This window comes from Seriola dumerili, unplaced genomic scaffold, assembly GCF_002260705.1.
Source record: "Seriola dumerili isolate Sdu_G_001 unplaced genomic scaffold, Sdu_1.0 BDQW01000149.1, whole genome shotgun sequence".
In the NCBI taxonomy this organism is placed as follows: domain Eukaryota; kingdom Metazoa; phylum Chordata; class Actinopteri; order Carangiformes; family Carangidae; genus Seriola; species Seriola dumerili.
The window spans coordinates 2,027,209-2,050,469 of NW_019174404.1; the positions used below are offsets into that span (position 1 = coordinate 2,027,209).

At 39.5% G+C, this 23,261-nt stretch overlaps 4 protein-coding genes across 16 annotated transcripts in view; 3 read left to right on the forward strand and 1 right to left on the reverse strand.

The window, feature by feature from the left end:
• The first annotated feature begins 142 nt into the window (after nt 1-142).
• Nucleotides 143-2,949, forward strand: LOC111225664. The gene is made up of 7 exons (XM_022750671.1): nt 143-345; nt 469-497; nt 1,262-1,383; nt 1,598-1,724; nt 2,285-2,441; nt 2,593-2,675; nt 2,825-2,949. The coding sequence occupies exons 1-7, from the start codon at nt 275-277 to the stop codon at nt 2,947-2,949; spliced, it is 714 nt and encodes a 237-aa protein (XP_022606392.1). The 5' UTR covers nt 143-274.
• A 2,029-nt stretch (nt 2,950-4,978) lies between these two features.
• On the reverse strand, nt 4,979-9,957 carry vps29 (VPS29, retromer complex component). Of its 2 annotated transcripts, XM_022751235.1 has the most exons (5): nt 9,895-9,938; nt 8,529-8,540; nt 6,992-7,183; nt 5,875-6,110; nt 4,979-5,181 (listed from the first exon to the last, which is right to left on the reverse strand). In XM_022751235.1, exons 1-5 carry the CDS (start codon nt 9,895-9,897, stop codon nt 5,064-5,066), a joined length of 561 nt encoding a protein of 186 aa, XP_022606956.1. In that variant the 5' UTR covers nt 9,898-9,938; the 3' UTR covers nt 4,979-5,063. The 2 variants fall into 2 exon arrangements, with proteins under 2 accessions (XP_022606956.1, XP_022606957.1); XM_022751236.1 differs by lacking the exon at nt 8,529-8,540 and having other exon boundaries at nt 9,895-9,957.
• A 447-nt stretch (nt 9,958-10,404) lies between these two features.
• eif5 (eukaryotic translation initiation factor 5) lies at nt 10,405-18,699 on the forward strand. 2 transcript variants are annotated; one of them, XM_022751091.1, is made up of 12 exons: nt 10,405-10,479; nt 11,044-11,272; nt 12,773-13,052; nt 13,273-13,354; nt 13,950-14,122; nt 14,303-14,414; nt 14,552-14,682; nt 16,154-16,315; nt 16,496-16,657; nt 16,874-17,038; nt 17,556-17,696; nt 17,840-18,699. In XM_022751091.1, exons 3-12 carry the CDS (start codon nt 12,981-12,983, stop codon nt 17,936-17,938), a joined length of 1,299 nt encoding a protein of 432 aa, XP_022606812.1. In that variant the 5' UTR covers nt 10,405-10,479; nt 11,044-11,272; nt 12,773-12,980; the 3' UTR covers nt 17,939-18,699. The 2 variants fall into 2 exon arrangements, with proteins under 2 accessions (XP_022606812.1, XP_022606813.1); XM_022751092.1 differs by having other exon boundaries at nt 10,478-10,542.
• Nucleotides 18,700-20,745: 2,046 nt separating this feature from the next.
• mark3 (microtubule affinity regulating kinase 3) overlaps nt 20,746-23,261 on the forward strand; it is a 63,138-nt gene continuing 60,622 nt past the window's right edge. For all 11 annotated transcript variants that reach the window (XM_022750029.1, XM_022750034.1, XM_022750033.1 and 8 more), the window contains exon 1: nt 20,746-21,325. In XM_022750029.1, the coding sequence (XP_022605750.1) occupies nt 21,275-21,325 (51 nt within the window). In that variant the 5' untranslated portion in view covers nt 20,746-21,274. The remainder of the gene's footprint in view (nt 21,326-23,261) is intronic.

Sequence of the window (23,261 nt, forward strand, 5' to 3'; positions counted from 1 at the left end):
AGAACCTGCAAATGAGACCATTCAAACTCTGAATAAAAGTCTTGTTGAGCGTTGAAGCCATGTTTTTTTTAGTGCATGATTAAATATATCTTCAAAGTTTCCTTTCTTGTGTTACAGTGAACTAGCTGCAGCTTCACGGGAGAGGACACTCCCACTGGCCTTTAAGGTCCTCAGTAAGACCAGACAACCTCTTTACTTTAATCATCTGGACCGATGTGTCTGTAAACTGCTGCTTGTGCGAAGGATAATTTGAGTCTTTGTGCATCTTCCCATCATGAAAAAACAAGTGACATTTAGGGAGAATCGGACGGTCCACAGGCTCCATCAAGACGAGGCTTTGCAAAGGTAAAGTAATGATTGAATTCCACTGTATGTGCACAAAAACTATTCTCTGCTATTTATATTTTTTGACACGTGAGTTTGCGTTAATGTCACTTTAATGTTGCGCTCTCTCTCTCTCTGTTGCAGGAGTGTTGGGATGAATGAGTCGAAATTGGGTGAGTGAAAATCCTACAGTGAACATTTTTATTCAAAATAAACAACTCAGCACAGAAGAAAAATGTAAGCAGAAATATAGGAAACCCAAATAGTGACTGCGCCATTTCAACTTTTTATTCAGCATACTGAATCCACTGTATTCTGCCTATTTCACTGTCTGTCCTCAGTTCAGATTTCAGATGTACATGCACTATTTCCTTGTTTAATGAACAAAACATGTCCTAGTATCCTGTCTGCTTGGAAACCTGAGAGCCAGGGTTTGTATTGAGGGCACAGTGGTGTGAGGTTATCAGTTGAAATAGGGGAAATCCTACACCTGAACCTGACCTGAGTCACGCCTGATAAGTTACAGAAGGAAAAGTGACTCATGCCGCTCTTAATTAGAAGCTCTTTGGTTTGATGGTTTAACAAAGCCGACATACCGACTACGGTTTTGGCTCAGGTGTAACAGAATACACGTAACACTTCACCAGCCAAAGATGATTGTCTTAGACTGGAAAATAACTTTTTAATTAACTAGTGAACTGACTGAAACTTTGAAAGCATTCACGTCATGTTGGAGGGAACAGGGAAGGTGATGATGGGAAAGATTCCCATGTTTACAACTTTTTTAATCAGCTCAATAAACAATCACTAAATCAATAAAAACACTAACCAAACAGAATAGAAAGACACAAAGGAATGTCATACTGCTAACTGTTGATTGTATCTATAACAGCAGGCTGTTGTTTGAGTTTAGTGTCTGTTTTCTCTCTGGTAACAGCTTTAAAAGATGCCGGCGCAAACTTCAACAGCGGTTTGAAAATCAGCAGAACTGAACCTCGACTCCAACACGTGACAATGATAGAAATCCCTAAAGCCATGACTGCAGCCCCGTTCCTGAAGGTAAACCATCGTGTCATCATGCTACAAGTTTATTTACCTTTGACTTCATGTTAGAACTGTAACCCCACGCCTGTATAATCCTATGAGCGAAACAGGTGAAAGGATACAACACAATACAACTCCAATGAAGCGCAGTATTGTAAAGACACTGTGTCTGTGTCTGAGCTTGATTGTGGATATCAGCGGTGAAACCTGACCTCTGTTTGTCGCTCAGCACACAGCACTAACACCAGCTCAGAAGGAATATCTGTACTCCATCGCAGCTTCCCACAGCACTGCACACGTGCGCAACGTCATCACCCAACACTACATGAACGTGCTGCACAGACGTATACGAGCAGGTAGGGGGAAAAAAAACTGATGTGTTTTATTCAAGCTGCATTTGTCCTTCAAATCACATTTCTGACAGCTTTGACTTTTGGCTTGAATCCTTTATCTACATATTTTACATAGGACTTCCTGAACTTTGTGGTGTCACAACAAAGCAGTCACTGCTCTCAGCCATGCTCCAAGCCCCGCCCACCTGAACCAACCATCCAACCTTGCAGGATCTGGTTTCTCTGAGTGTTTTACCTGAAATCTGCTATATTTTTTTAGATCACTCAGAAAAGAGTCAGCCAATCAGAAGAGAGGCTCAGAGCCTCCTCTTTTCTGATTGACTCAGTGACCTGTTGTGACTGGAGCTGCAGAGAGAAGCCTGAGACAGGAGATGAAAAACTATACAGATGGTTTTTGATTCTTAAAACCACAAATAAATCTTCCAACAGATATCAAAACTTCAAACACTTTTCTTGTGACAATGCATTTCAAATAACCCTTTGGTGATATTTTAACTGTCCAGTGCTGCTTCACGTCCTCACAGGAACTTTTAACACCATGTTTATCTTGGCTCTGGTTGAAGGTTACAACCCTGAGAGAGACAACATTGTTGTGACCTCACCTGAGAATGACAGTGAAAAACATCAATCATCAAAAACACAAGTTTCCTCCAGGGCAAAACACAAGGGGAAGATAAATACTAGTGCAAGGCATCCTGGGAAATCAAACAGACAAGCCAGGTGGGACACAAGTTATCAAGTAATGCTTTTTTAAACATCTTAAAATCGTCATCCTAAATGAGCTTTATTTTTTGAAAAGGGTTAAATTAGCTAGTTATCGATAAAATGAAAATATAAGACATTTAACATCTAATGTGTAATTATAATATAGTCCTTCCAGAGCATCAGCATCAAAACACAAGAAGATGAAGAAACGTACAACATCTCCCACACTGAGAGGAAGAAGTCCGAGAAGTAAGTAAAAAAAAAAAAAGGTTCAGGACTGTAGTTTCTTCCTCAGCTGAGCTAAATCTGGGGCTTTCTTTAAAACCACTGCTTCTAATATAGAGTCATTTTGTTCATTATATCCAGAACATTTATCTTATTGTACCATGTATTAGTAGGAGCTGGGATCAGGCTGTTGGAGGAGGAGGAGGAGGAGGAGGAAGGACTGGACGATTCCCTGCATGAATGCTTCAGTTCACTCTTCATGGGAGAATGGGATGACAACACCTTCACAGACTTATGACATTTTTGGAAATTTAAAACATCATCACAGTGACATTTTCAGGGTCTCTGTAGGTCTGGAAAAGTCTTGATTTCAGTTTACTTTAAAAAATGTCTTTTAAAGGTTTTGAAAACTCTTAAATTTCATTTACAAATGTCTTAGCTGGTTCTTTGTGGTATTCTTGGGCAGTAATGATAGGTGCTTTTGTATGTGTTGTTTGCAAAAACTTACTAGAAAACCTCCAGTATCATTGTCCTAGACCTCTGATGTCTAAATTCATATGTAGAGCTTTTTTTAATTGATTAATTCTTCCATTTATCCATTTGTTTCCTGCTGCTTATTCAGGTCTAGGTCAGGTTTAATGATTATTTAATGATATTCTTAGCTGAGAAAGCAGCTGAGTAGGAGACAAATGTGATAAATGTCAATAATCTCATGCACTTGAATAATTCTAGGCCGTATCATCTTTACTCGTTTCCATTGATTTCTTTCATTTAAAGGCTGTTATTAAATTACATTCTATGTGGAGTTTAAAAAGTGTTAAGTCATAGATTTAAACCCTGATTTCGTGTCCATATAATCTATAACTTACTTTCATAGATCCAGTTAAGGCCAACAAACCTTTATATATATGTTATCAAGTATTTTCATTTGTGTATATATGTGTGTTTGTGTTAAGTTCCAGAAAAAGGTTTTCGTGTTGTCAAACTCTGTACTTTTTGTTTGGAAGGTTAACTGTAGATGTAATTCCTTAATAAACTCAGCTATTAAAAAAATTAAGTTCAGTTTGTGTGAGATGTCAAGTTGAAGATCAAGAGTAGCAGCTCAGTTTGCAGTGTTGTTAACAAGGACAAACCTGCAAGAAGTCCCTTTGTGCTCTGGCGCCCTCCAGTGTCAGAGAGACGACACTTTATTTTAAAGACTTAATGTCCGGGAAGTCACGTGCTCACTGACTGCTTTCCAAGAACGATTAACATTGGGATCACATTTCGTTGCTTAAACGTAAGTGTTCACATGATCAGTTCTTTGAATGGGCCACGAGTTAAATACGTAGTTTTTAATGAACAGCTTCAGTGTCAAATAAAAAAGAAATCCAGTAGATTTCAGTTTGTTTTTTTTTTACTGCCTTTTTTGGTTTATATTTTTTAAACACCTTGAACTGATAACACATCAGCTGAGCTCTAAATTTTCACAAGTAATTACATTGCTGTACATAAATGACTGGCCCTCGTTATTCTCTGATTTCCCCTCTTTTACTTTGAGCTTCCTGCCTCCAGTCTCCACTGCTGTATCTAAGCACCGGTGAGCTGAGTCAGCCCGTCAACTTCAGGAACCCAGATCCTTTTACTGTTCTTCAATTTCAGTAGATTTTCCAAAGCCACTTTAGTTACCTTACTGTGCCCCTGCAGTTTTGGTTGTGTATTGTAACTGTGAAATGTTCTCAGTTATCAAATATTAGATTCGTTAACATCATTTCACACAAACTCCAGTTTTTTCCTACTTGGAGTATAATTTATTTCTCTTGTTCCCCCATTTTCTTCCACTGTAACTACATTTAACTACCTGATAGTCAGTGGTACCTGATTCATCCAACAAAATGACACTGTAAATCATGGACTGTACTACAAAATGTTACTGTCTACAACAGCAAGTAAGCATGGGTGTTATTGTTGTGATTGTAATTGAAGACAGAACAACAGATGGAGTGAAATAAGATCTTTATTGTGGGAAAAAAAATGCCTGAAACGTTGACTAAATGAAGCTAAAGTCTTGTTGATTACATGTACAGGACATGAGCGTTAGAATTTAAAAAAGAAGAACAAACAGAAAATGGCACCAAATATTTCTTTTGATAACAAACACGTGACGTTATTGCATTCTCTACAGTTACCAAATGAAGGCTTGGAATCAAGCAAATGCTGATGACATATAAACAATATAATACACAGGTCTTTTAGAGTTAACTTACTCAGCAGTTTGTTACAGGATTAACATTGTGGTGACGGCAGGAGTGGGGGGGGGAGCTGCTGCTGCTGGTGCTGCTGCTCTCCCCCCCTCCCCAGTGGAAAGGAATGAAATGATAAACTGAGCCACGTTAACCCAACTCTGTCTCCTCTTCCTCCCCGTCACATCCCTTAAGATTTCTTGTACTCGATTCTCTCCACCTTCACGTCGTCGCCGATCAGCTGATAAACGTACGTCACCACCGTGGACGCCTGGATGTCCATTAATACAAAAGAGGGGATGATGTTGCTGTAAGGAGAGATGACAGATGTGTTTTAGGTCAGGTCTTTTCCTGCCCCCCTGACCTGTGGCTGCCTGTAATTATACTCAGCCTGTTCTACAGTTACACCTGTTGTACTGGACGTCACACTGGAAATCAGTTTCCTCAAGAACCAACTGTCCGTCTTCTTCTGTTTATTCTCATACATACAAAGAAGTGTCATAATAAACGATTTGTTGCTGTTTTTGTTGTGTTTTCTATATGTACATTCTCCTATTGCTGTTTTTTTCTTGTCTTAATATTACAGTAAATTGATTATTTGGGGTTTTGAACTGTGATGTTATATAGGCCAAAGAATGTATTGATTAGTCAAGAAAAATAATCAGAAGATTAAGAAATTATGAAAAATAGTTGCAGCCCTAGTCAGGAGCCCGACAAGAGCTCCACAGATCAATCTAATGGATCACCAGGTGAGTTCTAGGGTGGTAAATAATGAAGAACTTAACACAAAATTATGTTTTTTGTGTTTTTGATGTCCTTATAAGTTCATATTGGTATTAGATATGAGTTACATCCTAGAATGGAAAAAGGAAGTATGTGTAACAACACTGTGATCTCATATAATAACCACAAGGACTGAGTGTGAGGGCCTGCAGTCTGCATTTGTGCAGCTCCTGTTTAAAAAGCAAACAGAGCTTCATCAGTGTATCTGGCCCTCCTACCTTTCCAGTGCGCTGTAGGCTCCCGTGGCAGAACCAGGGTTGATGTAGAACTTGTTTTCGTTCTCAAATGCCTCGAACTTGTGCGTGTGCCCGGAGATGAGGATGTCGACGTCCAGCTGTCTCTGGAGCAGCGCCAGGCTGGCCATGTCGCCCCAGGGGATCACCTGGTGGCCGTGGATGAGACCGATCTTAAACTGGCCAACTGTCACCACCTTCTGCTCCGGGTAGTTCAGGTTCTGAGAGGGGGCAGGAGGGAAAACAAAGGGGCAAAAACACAAGCACAGTGAGGGTTACTCACAATACACTTGCTCTAAATCATCTACAACTGGAAACTGTGATGTGCACTGTAGAAATGCAATGATCAATTAGTTGATTAACATAATATCTCTGGGTTTTGGACAGCTGGTCGGACAAGACATCTGAAGATGAGATGTCACTGTGGGGTGTGGGAAGCTATAACGGGCATTTTTCACTATTTTCTGACATTTCAATAACAAAGCGAATCATTGATTAACGAAACGATAATAAGCAGTAATCAATAATAAAAATAATGGTTAGCAGCAGCCCCTGTGCACAGGTTTAACATGACGCAGCAAACAGTGAAATCAGCTGTGGTTCAAAAACTCAGTTTGCGAGGAGGGAGTAATTACAATTTCATTACACAGCAATTAGTCTTTAGTACCTGCAAGAGATCCGTTCCCTTCCCCCTTGCAATTAAATATTCAGCTGCATAAATTATGGCTTTTTAGCTTTGTACTTATCCTCAGATCCCCCCTCTTTTTCCTTTCTTATTTTTTACTGAATCTAAAATAACAGCAGCATGTCTCCTGCTGACTTAGAGACTTTCCACACCGACCTGCGTGCAGTCAGCTACTAAAATATTCATTTCGCACCCACACTGTCAGCCCAATTCATATGATACATGCTGCTTGCCCTTGAGTGCCTCTTCTGCATTCAATTGTTTTATAAGGGACAGAATTAATCTTTATCCCTAACTCTGATTAAAGAAACCTTGACACCTCCTGAGGCCTTTCTTTAAGAATCTGATTTCAATGCTTTGAGGGATTTTTGAGGACGAGCAGATCCCTGTGTAACTTGTCTACAAACACATACAGACCTCGTCAAAGTCTCCTCGGACTATGTGGACGTCTCCAGCGAGGGTTTTCAGGTAGTCATAGCTCTCCTTGGTGCAGAGGTTTCCTGTGCAGAGAATGTGCTGGATCTTCCCCGGGACCAACAGCTTCTTGAACTTGGCTGGCAGGGTGTTGCACCGGTGGGGGATGTGCAGGTCACCTAACACCAGGACCAACTGATAGCATCACACACACGCACACACACACACACACACGCACACACGCAGACACACACACACTCAGGTTAGTTACCAACTGATGAGCCCTGGGAGAGTGCAGACTGTGTGTTGTGGCATCTGAACATTGAAAGAAGAAGTTGGCTGAGACAGAGCACTGCAGGACGCCGCTGGTCATTTCTGCAGTAGAGGATTGTGCACACACACTCCACCAGAACCACTGTACTCCTCTGTTAGTTATCATTCATTTGTCTTCTATCTTCTTTAAAACAATCCAAATAGTGTCCCGTTTTATGTTACTGCACCTGAACAACAACGTTCTCCAGATTCATTTGGTACAGTGGATAAACATCAGGGTAAATTCATAAAGCTCAAACTTGTAAATAAGCAATGTTTGTAAGTAAAAAGCTCTATTGATTGTCTGAATTCAAACTGGGTGTTGAATGTTTCTCCTTATTTATTCCAAAAACAGACAATAGTGGAAAAATGTGGACTGACACAGCACAGTTGAATTTCAGACACTCAATAACAGATATATGACATACGGATACAAGGAGTCAAAAAGAATCAAACACCAACAAACCTGAGGGTCTCATAATAAATAACAACTCCAGTGGCTATAAAACAGACTCTGCAAATATTAGTTGTAGTAGTAGTTACTACTGTGGTGAGTAACAAACCAACATTTCAAGGTCTCATCGTTCACCAAATATCAGATTAGCTGAAAAACTGGTGAATTTCTGAGACAAACCAGGAACTGTGAGTGAGGGACAAAGGTTGAATGTTTGCGATTATAGGAATATTTTTTGACACTTCATACACATGCATCGTCAACTCACTGCTGAATATTTCATTTGTTTGAGTAACTAAATCTCAATCAATTTTTATTCCTGTTTTTCTAGCAAAATAAATCATAATTGGCTTTAATCTCACCCAACAACTGCTAAAATCAGGCCTTCTAATAGCATCTGAATTGGAAAACCTTCATTCAGGGAAAAATACTACATTTAATTCGTAAAACTTAAGGAATATTACTCCTACCCTACCTGTGCCACAGGTTTCTTAAAAGCTCTAGAAAACTAATATGGAAGCTTTATGTTTACTGCTGTCTTAAATCTGTATTTATTTGGCTAAATGAGTCATGAGTAAGTTTTTTGTTTAGGACAACAGCTGAGAAAAAGTATCATTAAAGCATCTTTGCAGAGATCACTGCACGGTTGCGCTGTGAGACACAGAAACAGCAGACCTCCACAGCTTTGCAATCCCAATTCAAATCCCATGTTAGTGTGGCAGGCAGAAGAGCAAGCAGAAAACAGGGATCCAACACAGAGCAGAGGGCACTTACCCGGTGACCAGCCTGGTTGATTGGAGACACGCAAGGAAGGGGGAGTTGGGGGTGGAGGGGAAAGGGAGCGGGTGAGACAGGGAGGAAGGCAGGGTGTGTGTGGAGAGAATGACACGAGGCATGATCAAAGATTGGGGAAAAAATACAAAAAGAAAAAAAAAAGACAAGAAAGAGTTGGGACAAGAGGGGAAAACTGAAATTAGAAATTAAAAAGTGAATGGATTAAGTAGACAGATATTAATCATCCAAAAACAAATAAGAAAAGTTAAACAACAATGTGGTTGAATCAACTGTTAATGGTGGATGGTTAGTGATAATGATAAAGCAAAAAATACTGTAGTCACCTGACTGATTGTGAGCAAATGCAAAATCATGTGGTGAAGCAAATCAAAGTGCTGACTGGAATTTAGTCACAATCAACAAGCTATGCAGATTCAAATTGATCCTAAACATGTTGTTTGTACAAATTAAAGCTGAAACGATTAGTCAAGTAATCGATTAGAAAGATTACGTGCCAAAAATGTGCTTGTTCCTGCTCTTCCAGTGTAAAGATTTTCTGTTTTCTATGTTTTATAAAATTGCAAACTGAATGTTTTGGAGGTTTGGACTGTTGAGACAAAAAAGAAATGAGAAGATGTCCTCTTGGAGTGTGGGAAGCTATGATGAGACTTTCATAGACCAAACAACTGATCTTTTAATGGAAAAAGTCATTGGCAGATTAATTGATAATGAAAATAATGTTTAATTGCAGCCCTGCTCCTAACTGTCCAACCTAAGAAAAATTTAGATAGGACACAGAAAAATAGAGAATGAATGAAAAATGTGCAACTTTGGTTCTAATGTAATTTAACATTTTTTTTCTAAGTAACTGTATTTACTCAGAAATGATTTAACGTCCAGTTGTGGTTAAATATTGAGCGACAAACATCATTATTGCTGCACAGGGAGGGTGCCTCATAAGATAGAGTAGCTGTTAGCCCGTTAGCCCTGATAGCTAACTGGTTGGCAAACAGGAAAAAGTGAAAAAAATGTCACGATATCAATAAAACAGAAAACACGGGTGGTTGATAAATGAACATGACAAACTGAGAGACATTGTGCAAATGAAAAGAGTGACTTGCAGATTGCTGAACTGATTTTTTGGGGACTAAACTGCTCAGCTGTCATGTGACCGTTGATCCATCTCGGAATGGAGCTTCACTAAAAAAACAAAACCCTGATATTTAGACTATGTGGACACACGAAAAACCGCGATGTCGCTCTCCTGGCGTCCACAATTATCTAGGAAAACATCTCGCAAGCCAAATGCTCGAAACGCGGGCTGCAAATGCGGGAAATCGTGGCCTTTTCGCCATTTCATACTCACCATCTTCTATTTTGCTGTTTCTGCGAGTCAAGTTGAGGAAGCGCCTACGCACGTACAACGTCACGCCGTCAGCCAATGAGAACAGAGGATATCATAGGGTGAGTCAAGCAAGATATAATACTTCCTTTTACCTTTTCAAAGTAAAGAATATAAAACTTGCCGTCACGGTTACAGTGAATTAAACGGTTGCAATCAATGGATGGATTGCTAAACGTGCTTACCGAGCCCAGGACGGGGCCCAATGTGTTAGAGGGCCAGTCTGGGTACCATGCCCCTGTAGAAAAGGGGTGTGGGGTAGGCTTTTACATGTCTGTGCCTTAGGGGCATGTTGTCTCATTACCCGTCCTAGGTTAGATTACAGATCTGACATTATTTCATGACGCTGAAATACCTTGCAAAGTGGCTAATTAAAGTCCCACATTTAGTATCGTAAAGGAATTGTGTACATTTACTAGCACGACGAAAGCGGACCTTTAATTTGAAGTCAATGATACCACCGGAAGGGGCTGACCGTTTTCTATCTGTGAGTTTGACATCGTCAGTAAAAGCACCGTGAGTAACAGTGCTTCGCAGAACATTCGAGAGGTAAGGTCCGAAATTAAATCATCGCTTTTCGTCGGCCTGGCCTGACGTGGATTTCACACCAATGTTCGTATTTCCATCGAGAAACTATAGCTAGCTGACCAGTTGTTAAAGATACTACTTAATCATATTACCATCACCGGACTGCGTCGACAACGCTCGGCTATTAACTGGCGTCGCTATAGCATCTGGGTTCGGACTATTTCCTGGAGTTATCACGTTATCACGCGATTTAATAACGGGCAACGCTAACGGCGAAGCTGTATGTACACGTAGTATTTAGTGGCATCACCACATTTATATTCAAAGATAATTTGTCTGATTTTTTTCGGGGAAATTTGGTGATGAAACACGTGTAAGGTTAACTTTAGCCAGTTAGCTTCTCATTTGAGCTGCGTTACATTCAGGGTGCGTTATCTAATGGAACATTTGAGGATTGTTTAGCATAGTATCGTTGAAATGATAGTTATGTGAACGACAAACGGCTGTCACACCCGATGATGCTAACGTTGGCGTTTTTAGTCCGCTAGATTGTGTGGGATAACAATACGCTTCTTCTCTCGAAAGGTCCCCCCGAAAACCCCGAGGACGTTCCAGAAACCCTCCCTCTGTCTCCGAGCCTGGCACCTGCACCGTTTGGACGCTTTCGGGTGTTTAACTGTGCATCTTCGGGAGCCACAAAACCATTAAGAACCCCTGCTGCAATCAATACAACACCAGCACCAGCCATCCACCACCGTTCACTGCGGCTCTTGGACGATCAGCGTTGTGTTTATGTCTTTGTTTTGCGAAAACGGTGAGTTTTTGGCACAGTTTATGATCTGTCTTTAAATGTTTGGTGAGGTGTGTGGTGCCTGGTTGTGTTTTTCTCTGTGTTTATTGTGCAGTATGTCATGTTTTCTGTGCCACTGTATCAAAATGGCGTCTCCCAGTCCCGTCACTCGTGTGCAGTGACTGTATGACGCACTCTGCACCAAGCATCCAGCTAAGCTAACTAGCCTCCCCCTGAAATAGTCTCGACCTCTGCCCTTCTGATTCACCTCAGCTTCGGACTCCACGGTGCCACTGACAAGCCAGTTGTGAGTCATTTCATGTGGAATCACCCTGACATCCTACAGACTGGGGAGTTGATATCAAAGCCGTCAGCAGAGACAGAGAGACAGTGAGGGGGGAGTTTGGCAGCTGCTAGGCCTCCTGTTTGTGACCTATTAAAAAGAACAGGCCTTATGTGACTAAAGCCAGAGGCCCTCATGTAAGACAAAGGGCTTTTTTTGTATGTATATGGCCACAAAAGCTGGGGAAAGCATCCAGTTTTGTGGCTGGGTTTTATTTTTCCTCTTTGGACTAATCTGCTGAGCTTGCTTGCTCGCTGTTGGATCACATGGATATTTGCTGGATTTGCAGTATTTTCTGAGTGCAGAGGTTTGAACCCAGCCTTTTCATATTTGTAAATCAGCCTGGTAATGCAGGAATGTATGCTCAGACTTGTTTAAGTTGAGAAATATTTGCACAGGGGACTCTGAATATCCCACAGCTGTCTGAGAGTCTTGGGATCCTGTATCCCCTGTCATAACTCAGACTGGCCTGGCTGAATAGTGCCAGTCAGTCAAGAGTGAACATGCACCACAGGAATCGGTTTTATTCTATTTTTGTGGACTCTCATATGTCTAGAGTACAGACCACTTCCATTATAAAATAAATTATATAATCTGTGCTGCAACCACAATGTTATGCTTTTTTTTTCTTTCCTTTTTTTTTTTAAGTTTTATAAGCTGTCAAACAACAACAAAACCTTTGTCACAGTCTCCCCTGACCTTTTAGTTTTTGAACCAGAATGGGCACTTGAACCTGTTATTTAATTTATTAGGAGGTGGTTTTGATATAATCAGTTATTAAAATCCTGTAATTATATTACGGGTTCTTCACTAACAACTGGAACAGACTTGACGACCTACCTACTCATATGGAACTGGGAAACTACCACTTTGCTTTAAGTCATAGGTGCACAATTAGGCCCACAACTCAAGATAATTTTCATAATTGATTTAATCTGTCAATTATATTTGTATAAATGGCTTTGCCATTAAAATAAAAAACCTGAGAGATTCAGTTTACTCTGACATAGAGCAGAGAGAAGCAGCAAATCCTCACGTTAGAGAAGCAAAAATCAGAAAATTTGTTTTTGCTTGGAAAAGAGTCGGTTTTTGGAAAGTTGGTTAGAACACATATGAAGCTATTCTTTAATAACTTTATTAAATATTGACAGTTTTGTTTTTTTGTCCCTCTCCTCTTTTAGAGCTGTTGCGCAGCCGTTGGAACCTGTGTGGTGGAAATCTAGCCTTCAAGCAAGGAGCTTGCGGCCACAGCGGCACAACGTTTTTCATGTCAGAGACCGAGCACGCTTGCAGTCGTTTATGTCATCCCCTCTTTTCCAGACAGAAGATCCCGAAAAATCCCCAACCAAGATCCTTTTATCTTACTGATAGTGTTAACATCCAGCCAAAATGTCTGTCAACGTCAACCGCAGCGTGTCAGACCAGTTCTATCGCTACAAGATGCCCCGTCTGATTGCCAAGGTAAATGGCTTGCAGTCACAGATTTTGAACAATAGTTTCTACATGTTCAAGTTCTCAGAAATGTCATTACAGAAGTAGAAAGAACAACATTCAACATGTTGACTTGGACTGAATCAACGTTGCCTGAGATAACATGCAGTTTGGAAAGTGTGTACAGAGACTTTGTTTCTGTTATGGAAACGCTGTCTTTTCCCCTAACAGTTTTTTATCTTCCATTCAGGTTGAAGGCAAAGGGAATGGAATCAAGACAGTTATTGTCAACATGGTTGATGTTGCAAAGGCACTGAACAGGCCTCCAACATGTAAGTAATATTACCTCGCCACATCGCTGGTGTTCCACAATCTGTGGAAAAGACAGTTGTTGCCAGCACCATCAACCAAAAACCAGAAGAGCTGCCTGTCGGCACCAAATGATGCTGGGTTTTCTGTTATGAAGCTTTACTTACATTTCTCCTTTATCACTTCTGAATTATTATTCATTCAAACAATGTGAAGGGGTTAAGTAAAAACACTTAAATCAAACACACCACTAATCATCAGTCATCTCAGGTTGAGGATGTTGAATGGAGGAAAGGTCAGTGTTAATAAGTGTGAAATTAAGCTGTAAATAAATACATTGGTTTTCCAAGTCAGGACCAAAGTATATAAGGAATAGGAAACAGGATATTTTGGAGGTGAACACCCAAAATGACACTGCTTCACCATGATAGCACTGCTGTCACTGTTATTTTACGGGATGACATTTGTGTCGATAAAGCAATGGAAGATAGACAAATTTCCAGGAATCTAAAATATAATTTTTAATATTCAAAAAGACTGTTTGGTTACATGAACACAAACTGTGATGTTTTTTAACTTCACTGTGATCTCTGACGTCATTTCTGTTCTCCTCCACAGACCCGACCAAGTTTTTTGGTTGTGAACTCGGCGCTCAGACCCAGTTTGATACCAAAAACGACCGTTACATCGTCAACGGATCCCACGAGGCGAACAAGTTGCAGGACATGCTTGATGGGTTCATCAGAAAATTTGTGCTGTGTACCGAGTGTGACAACCCTGAAACTGATCTGGTAAATGTCTCGCAGCATCTGTAACGCAAGTCTGGGAGAAAAAGCTTTTATTGTAATTTCACAAGTTAATGGACCCTGAAAGAAAAACATTTTAACTTAATAAAGCAGAGATTTCCTCAGTGTTTATTAGACTTGTGGAGCTGCTTTTTAGATCTAACAAGCTTTTATTCGTCCTCGCAGCATGTCAATCCCAAGAAACAAACCATTGGCACTTCCTGTAAGGCCTGTGGAAACCGCGGCATGCTAGACACCAGACACAAACTCTGCACGTTCATCCTCAAAAACCCACCAGGTGAGATTTTGTCTGTTCTTGTAGTTACACTTTGGCATCAACATAAGCAGTTTTGGTGGTGCAGTTGGCACCCAGGCAGCAGTAAATCCAACACCTGCTTTAATTATGATATGATTATTCCCCTTCTCCAAAAACAGAGAGCAATGAGAGTGGATCTGCATCTGCAAAGAAAGAGAAGGAGAAGAAGAACCGCAAGAAGGACAAGGAGAATGGCTCTGGCAGTGGAGAGGCTGGGAACCACGACAACTTTGACGCCCCTCAGGCTGTGGTGGGTTATCTTGCCCTGCCAGGTTTCTGTTTGTGCATTTTGACCCAACAAGATGGGCTCAATATCACACACTCCCTAAACTGCAGAGTTTAAAAAGACCTCACCATATGGTTTCTCAGACACTGTGGTCACAGAGTTCGGCGACCTAGTTAAGAGCCGATGTTTGTTTTTAGTCATGAGTACACAAACAGGATTCACTATCAGCGTTGCACAGTCCAGTGCCACTTTTTTTTCTTTTTTTAAATGTACTCTGAATTGAGTGAAGTTTCATAAAATGATTCACATGCTGGTTCACTCTGATCGCAAAATTATGGTTATTAATTTTTGACCATTATTCCTCTCAAACTCATATTTGTCCTGCTGGGAAATCCTGTTGCATTCACACGATGATGGTTCAGAGCCAGTAGTTCAAGGTGCAGCCACAGGAACCATGTTAACAGGCGTGGACCAGTGCTGTGGAAATTCTCTGAACTAATTTAGATTTATTGTGGGGAAACACCACAAACCCAATATTCATAAAAAAACATCACACAAAGATTCTGGTAGTACAGCTATATTGATAGTCCACCTTTTTATCATATTTAGCTGCTCCAGCTGTTTTATGTGTTTCTGGTATCTGGAAAAAAACAGCTGCATACAAAATGGATTTTAACAGATACAGAGATGTAGCTGGAAAATGTCTGAACATATGGAGGAGACTAATTGGTTTTTAACAATACCTTATTACCTCTACTTGAAGGTATGATATATAGTGGCGAGAAAAAGTAAGTGAAGCCTTTGGAATTACCTCCATTTATGAATAAACTTGTATATGATATGGTCAGATCTTCATGTAATTATGAACAATCAGTTTTAACTGAAGGACACAAAAATCATGTTGTTCTTGTCCATATTGAAAACATCATTCAAACATTCACAGTACGGGTTGGAGAACGTCAACTATAGAATGACTTCAAAGAAAATCCACCTGTTGTAGTGGACCAGTCAGAGCCCAGACCCTGAGCCGACACACACCAACCAATGCACAACATACTTTTTCTTGCCACTGTATTAGTGATTTTTAAAGCCCATGCTGACGTATCAATAAGGTGCATCTATATTCTTTTAAATGGACTTGAAAGCGCTGACTCAACACAAATTGAATAAAAGCTATTAGTCCCCTCACACCCAGAGACCATTTTAAATTTGTTTCCTCAAAGCCCTCAAACAGCAGATTCTGTCAGCTCAAATCACAAGGATTCGCTCTAGTCAAAAGCACCAACAGTCTTCCTGCCAGTAAGGTTTATTTCTGACAGAATTACTGATAAATGTCCTTCCTTTTTTTTTTTAATTCATCATTTTTGTTTATCGCAGAAAATATCTGGTTTTTCACATTTAGTGTGTGAGAGATCCCCCCAATAGAAAACAAACAAATAAAAATTCTGCATCCACTCGTCAGTTTGTCTGACCCCTCTCTGCGTCTGGTTGTCAGGACGGAGACGACGACGACGAGGACTGGGCAGAGGAGACCACAGAGGAGGCGCAGAGGCGGAGAATGGAGGAGATCAGCGATCACGCCAAGAACCTGACGCTCAGCGAGGACCTGGAGAAACCCCTGGAGGAGAGGGTCAACCTGTTCTACAACTTTGTGAAAGTAAGAATCCCTGACTGCTGATTGATAACTGGGCTTGCTTACTTATCCTTCCCCACTTCTGTCTTTAATTTAAAGTTTTGGAGTATTGGGGAAGGGAGGAAGAGTGTTTGTAAATGTTCTGTTCATCTAAAATTTACAAAAGTCACTTAAAAAATCTGGTTTTCTTCTTTCCTCTTCCAGCAAAAGAAGGAGAGTGGAACCATCGACGGGGCTGAAAAGGAGATCTTGGCGGAGGCGGAGCGTCTGGATGTGAAGGCCATGGGCCCCCTCATCCTCAGCGAGCTGCTCTTCAACGAGAACATTCGCGACCAGATCAAGAAGTACAAACGCCACTTCCTGCGGGTGAGTTGAATGATGCGTGACTGTGGTTTTCTTCTATCTATTCTTGGGCCCAGATGAAATGAAAACTGAAACTTCATTTTCTTTTTTTTTTCTTCACTACATTTCTGTAGATCAAATGTAACGTCAGATTTTACACTTGATTATTTTACTCCTCCTGACATCAGAGTGAGTGTTGGATTTTCTTCCCCTGACTGTTTTGATTTAATTTCCCCTCAGTTCTGCCACAACAACAAGAAGGCCCAGAAGTATCTGTTGGGAGGCTTCGAGTGTGTCGTGAAGCTGCATCAGGTCCAGCTCCTGCCGCGGGTTCCCATCATCCTCAAAGACCTGTACGACGCTGACCTGCTGGAGGAGGACGTCATATTCGCCTGGGCAGAGAAGGTGGGTGTGTCTAGATGTTCAACTAATGCAAAGATCCTGGTATCAGTTGGTATCAGTTCAGTGTGAGTTTTAGAGCAGGTTTTTGGCTTGTAGGAGTGTTGAACTTAATACAATAACACGGTAATGATATCATTATTACACTTGTATTACTTGGAGTGACATGACTAAGATAAAATCCTAAAATATCCAACTGTGAATCACATCATATATATACTCCAATATGCCTTCAAATTTTGTATAAATTTAATTTCTTATTGTATCCAATAATAACTTGCTAATTGTTTTTATGTAAACAGTGGACATTCAACGCCTAGTTTTCCTTGGAGCACTTACTGTAGTTAAGAAGCCATGCTTTTGATAAAAAGCAATAAGTCTTTAAATCACAGACACTAATAATGTGGATTAAATGTCACATTTGATAATCTTTTGTCATTAATCCACAGTACAACACTTAGATTGTCATTGTATTTAGTCTGAGCTGTTACAGCCTGAATGACTGACTCTTTTCCTCCACCAGGTTTCTAAGAAGTACGTCTCTAAGGAACTTGCAAAAGAGATCCACGCCAAGGCTGCTCCTTTTGTCAAATGGCTGAAGGAGGCAGAGGAGGAGAGCGAGGGCAGCGAGGAGGAGGAGGAGGAAGATGATGAGAATGTAGAGGTAATGGATGTAGATGACTTTAGAAGTTACTTTTATCTGAAGTGGCTCTTCTAATGTCGCACCGCTGGCTTTGCTGGCCTTCCTTTGTAGAGCCGAGCTGATTTCATGTGTGTTGAACTGCATGTTTTTAACGCTGTCCTCAGGTGGTGTACTCGTCCTCTGCCCGCGAGCTCAAAGTGGAGACTGTGAAACCAGACACGCCTGAAAAAGAAGAGGACGACATTGACATTGATGCGATCTGAGAGACTCGGATGATGATGATGATGATGATGATGATGATGATGATGATGATGATGATGCTTTTCTTGTGTTGTGGCTTTGACTCACGATGCCCTGTAAGACCTAAATGGCTGGCCTTTCCCTCCTTTACTACCTGCCCCCACCACCCTCATCCTTCTTCCCGCCCCAATCCTGCAGCCCTCCTCTGCTTTGTGGCATGACTTAACATAGCGCTTTACTTGCTGCACATTAACTCTGTAATTTTGAGATCTATTCAGTTGATGAAATTAAGTCGCTTTGGGAGTTTTAATCATGGGTGTTTTGGGGGATCATTTTGACTGCACTTTTTTTTTTTTTTTTTTTTTTTTTTTTCCTTTTTTTTTTTTTTTTTTTTTTTTTTTTGGTCCCTGTATTTTTCCAGTCAATAAAGAATGAATGTTTTGCTATCCACCACATATCCTTTACTTTGCGATGGTCATTGTTTTCTCTTTCCTTTTTGAGAAGCTGGATTAGAAATGGCGAATTGCTTGGCTCATGATGTGTGTTCTGTACAGACACACAGGTTTTACAAAATGTTATTGATTGGGAACTTGCAAAATCCAAATAAAATTCCAAATTACAGCTCAAATAATGAGTTGGACAGAAAATGAATCACCGACAATTAAAAATAAAAACAAAAAAACCCACAAACAAAAAAGCCAAAAATTCACTGGTTCTAGATTCTTAAATGTGGATATTTGCTGATTTTCTTAGACTTCTGTAATATTAAACTGGAAATGTTTGAGTTTTTGGTCTGTTTGGTGGACATAAGCAAGTTTAATATGTGAAATTACTGGAGGGAATAATCAACCAAAAATGAAAGTGGTTGCATCTCTATGCTAAATATATGCAGTTTTTTTTTTTTTTTTTTTTTTTTTTTTTTAACTTGCCTTGAATAAAGAGGTACATGACGGGCCAATCAGTTATCATTAGTTATTCAAGATGAGATTTGTAGATAATGTGTGAAATTCATTTTCAGATTCATCCACAAATCATAATCTTCCACATTAACCGTCTTTTACATCAATCAGACAGACAGACATTATTGAGGAGATTTTAGAAGTTATATTTAAGATAAAACTATAGAAAGTAGTTCTATGGTTTATTTTCATCCCCACTCACTTAGTTCACAGGGAAAAATCAGCTGTAGCATTTTCTTATTATGTGAGGCAAAATAAAGGAAAAAGTATCAAATAAATATACATAGGCACACAGACAAAAAAAAACTTATTACGTCATTTGTTTACTTATGTCGCTTTTAATTCATTCATTATTCAGGATTTATTGGGAAACAAATAAAACTGAGCATAGAATGTAAATCTGAGTCTATAAAAAACTTTACCCGAGTGATAAATGTAAGTAGGCTAAACGTCAAAAAATGCGTAAGACGCAATTCACAAACTGCCTATTCACGTAAAGAATGAAAAGAGGGTTAATGTCTCGTTATCCCGAGTTTCCTCCCTTTAATATTTGAATTCGTGCATGAACAGAAAAAAAAAAACGTTTTCCATTGAAGCCAAATAAATTCCCATAGAGACGTTTCCTCCTGGATGATGACAGTCCTCTCTGTACTTTTTGGTCCAATGGGACTGAGGTCAGCCGGTTTCCTCACTTCCTCCACCCGTTCAGCTGGACACTCATGCTACGTTCATGTGCTGTCGGGAAATTATAACCACATTTCATGACACCAAATCCGACTGTGGGTATTGCATAGATGTGGATTTCATCTTTTCCCAAAAACATTTTATTGACACTTCCTTGCATTGATTGGTTTCTCTTTGTTGTTATTCTTTTTTTTCTTTTTTTTTGTATATTTTTTTCTTTTCTTTGGTTTATTTATGTTTTCCTTTGGCGTTGTATGTTTTCATTTGCAGCTTTAAAGATAAAGATTTACTTGCCTACTTACTACATGGAATGACATGGTAACTAATTGTAGAATAGAGGTCATGAGTTCAAATATCAGACCCTGCTAAGACATTTTCAACTAGTTAGTAAAAAAAGCTGTACATTTTCCAATCATTTATTAAAAACTATGAAATTCAACATTTAATATTGCAATTTAACTGTTTGAATGATATATTCTGTAAATAAATGTAATACTCATATATTATTGTGTCGTATCTGGAGGACAAATCTACCTCCCTTTCAGTTTAGCTCTGAAACCTAATTTGGCCTAAAAATGTCAAAAAAATTATGTTGATTTACTTAGTCGCAGAGTTAATTGAATCTAATTACATATTAATTAGACAATCAACAGAAAAGTAATCTGCAACTATCTAATGATGAACTGATGTGAGGATAGGCTTCTTTTCTCTGTTTTTTTTATAAACAAGCGATTTGAATACATCACCTTGGAATTTGCTATTTTCTGATGTTTATATACAAAGTGATTAATTGAGACAATAATCTGGTGAGTAGGGCTGCAAATAAGCAGCTCACAGGAGATTAATTGATAACAAAAATAATTGTTAGTTGCAGCCCTACCTGTCGATTTATTTGAAATTTTACAACTACTAAATTTTAACCAATAATGAATTTTAAATGACTAATCGAGAAAAAAAAAAACAATCGAAATATATTTGCAATAGGACTATTTATCATTCTTTTTGACATTTTACTACTAAATTTTAACTACCAATTATTTTTTATCGACTAATGGAGGAAAAAATTCTGACAACAAATGGTTGTTCGACAGCTCATGAAATATTCTGATGTCGGAGTCTGGGAGGGGTCCGTGAAGGTAGCCTAATCCAGCCCAGTCGCTGAGTAGCCATTTTGGTCCCACCTAAAACAGACAGACCAGCTTCACTTTGGGCCGCCGGAGATGGAAGAAACCGAGCCGACGGCGAGTATTTCAGCCACCGAAACCGTTTGAATCCCTCCAAGAAATACCCACCGGTGACACTCGACGCCATGGCTTGTTTCTAGACAGAGTTATTTTTGTGAGAAAAAAAAGCCTGGGGCGATTTTTGGAAGTCGCGACCGACAGCGCCTTAACGTTAGTTTAGTTAGCTACACTGAGTCAAACCCAAACGGGCAAACGGACACTGATTTCGTTTGAACACAGGCCATGAACGGTGTGTACGCGTCATGTAAATATTGAACATAAGATTATTATGCTCATTTCTTTTCGGTGTTTAACAGTTCAGGTGCTCGGCTCTAACACGTCCGGTCTGGTTTGAAAATTGTCACGATCCATGCTGAGACTGTTTCCCCGGAGAGAGCTGCAAAGCAAAGCAATAATTTCATTTTTCGGCTGAGAAGGTGTCGGTGGATTTTGGACATCAGACGGCGACTGGTAAAGGAAGGACGATTAAAAGATGTCAACAAAAACTCCTTTGCCTACGGTCAACGAGAAGGTGACGGAAAGTGTAAGTATAAAGGGTTGTTTATTGGGGTATTTTAGTAGCTGTACTTTGCTTTGTTGTTGTACAATATCATCAAACTACTTAGAGAATTAGGTGAATATTTTACTGAAATTGTGGCTGATCTGTTGCATTTTTGGACTGGATGGTAGCTAATGTGTTTTACTCGGGGGTTTTACACTTTGTTGGTAAATCGTAAACAAGCATATCCTCTACGTCAATCACGCCCTGGAATTTTCACAAGTGTTAATATTCTGATTTATTTGCACATAAATCATATTATTCACGGGGACTAATACGTTTTAATATGACTGCAGGTTGATTGAGAGGTAGTCAGGATATTTAGGCCCAACCGCGAACAAAACTACAGTACTTTGCCTGCTGGTTCTGGCAGGCAACAGTAGTTTCTGTTCTGGCTGGCTACTGGCTCGCCCAGCTGTCACTCAAATGCTTCAACCGCTCAGCTTCCAAATATGGACTCATTATCCCGCCCCCTCGTGACCAATAGAATCTTCCCTCTGAAGGACTGTTTCATTGTAACAATTAGGGCTTCCGGTCAGGATTTTCAAAATTAAACTCACCTTTATGTACATATAGAAACATTTAATAAGTTAAACTCCAAAATGATCACGATGTACAGGGAGAATCAATAGATATGTCCCTAACTGTTATCATTTTAAATGTATTTAATTCTTAACATACAAGTTCACCAAGCACCCTCAGCTAGGCCCCTCGCCTCGTTCCACACCTCTGACTCACTGTCCTCATGTCAAGCTTTTTTGGTGATTCAAATGAACAATGAATTGAAAGAAAATGGTAACTTAGTCAGATAAACTCGTGATCAGTTTGAAATTATGTCTTAAAAATGTATTACTTTCTCTCACCAATAGCCACACGACCAGATAAAATTACAACCTTTGTTTTACGAAAGGTAAAAAAAAAAAAAAAAGTGAGCTTCTCTAATGTAGACAGTCTTAATTATAATCTTTTAAGCTGTTTGTTGATGACATTATCTCTTGATGGCCAGAAAATGAATCTGCAACAGTTTTGGTCATCTTTGGAATAACTAAATAAATTTCGTTTTGTCCGACAAATAGCGCACAATCCAAAGATATTTAGTTCACAACTATACAAAACAGAACCAGGAAATCATGACAAATGTTTATAATTATTATTCAAACTTTTTTTTTTTTTTTAAATTTTCAGAATTTGAATTGGTAACAAACCCTTCTCACAGTATTATTACTATAGTATTATTATTACTCTTCTGTTTGCCATGTGCTTCTGTTGAATTCAGTGGTTTTTCTAAATTCATACTCAATTTACTGCCTTTTTTTTTTTTTTTTTCCATCTTTGCCAATAATCCCCCTTTTTCTTCCCATATCCCATCTGTGTATCTGCAGCCATGTAACATCATGTGATGTCATCAAAATCTCATGACTCATCACAGTAGCAGCAGAGAGTCAGTTGGCGATAAGACTTATACTGCACAAACGGGGCACTGAGGTTGATAAGATGTGGTGAAACTTTATTGACCCCTCTGGGGGAATTAGGCCATTACAGTAGCTGCTAATGTAAATATTCAGTAGCCAGAAAAACGGTGTTTAAGGAAGTTCAAACAATAATTAAAAAATTACAATCCGTGATAGTAGTGATGCAATGATAAGGCAATTAATTGATCAGTCGATCTAATTGCTACATGTTTTGATAATTGATTAATAATTTAAGTCATTTAAAAAAAAAAAAACACTTGAGGGTTTCTGGTGTGAATTTGCAGCTCGTTTTACATTATAGTAAAGTAAATATTCTTGGGTTTTGGACTGTGTTAGTCTGTGTTTGGACGATCCTTCTCATTATCAGTTAATCTGCTGATCATTTTCACAATTGATTGATACCTTTGTTATATACCACGTCAGAAAATCGTGAAATAACACAATTTCCG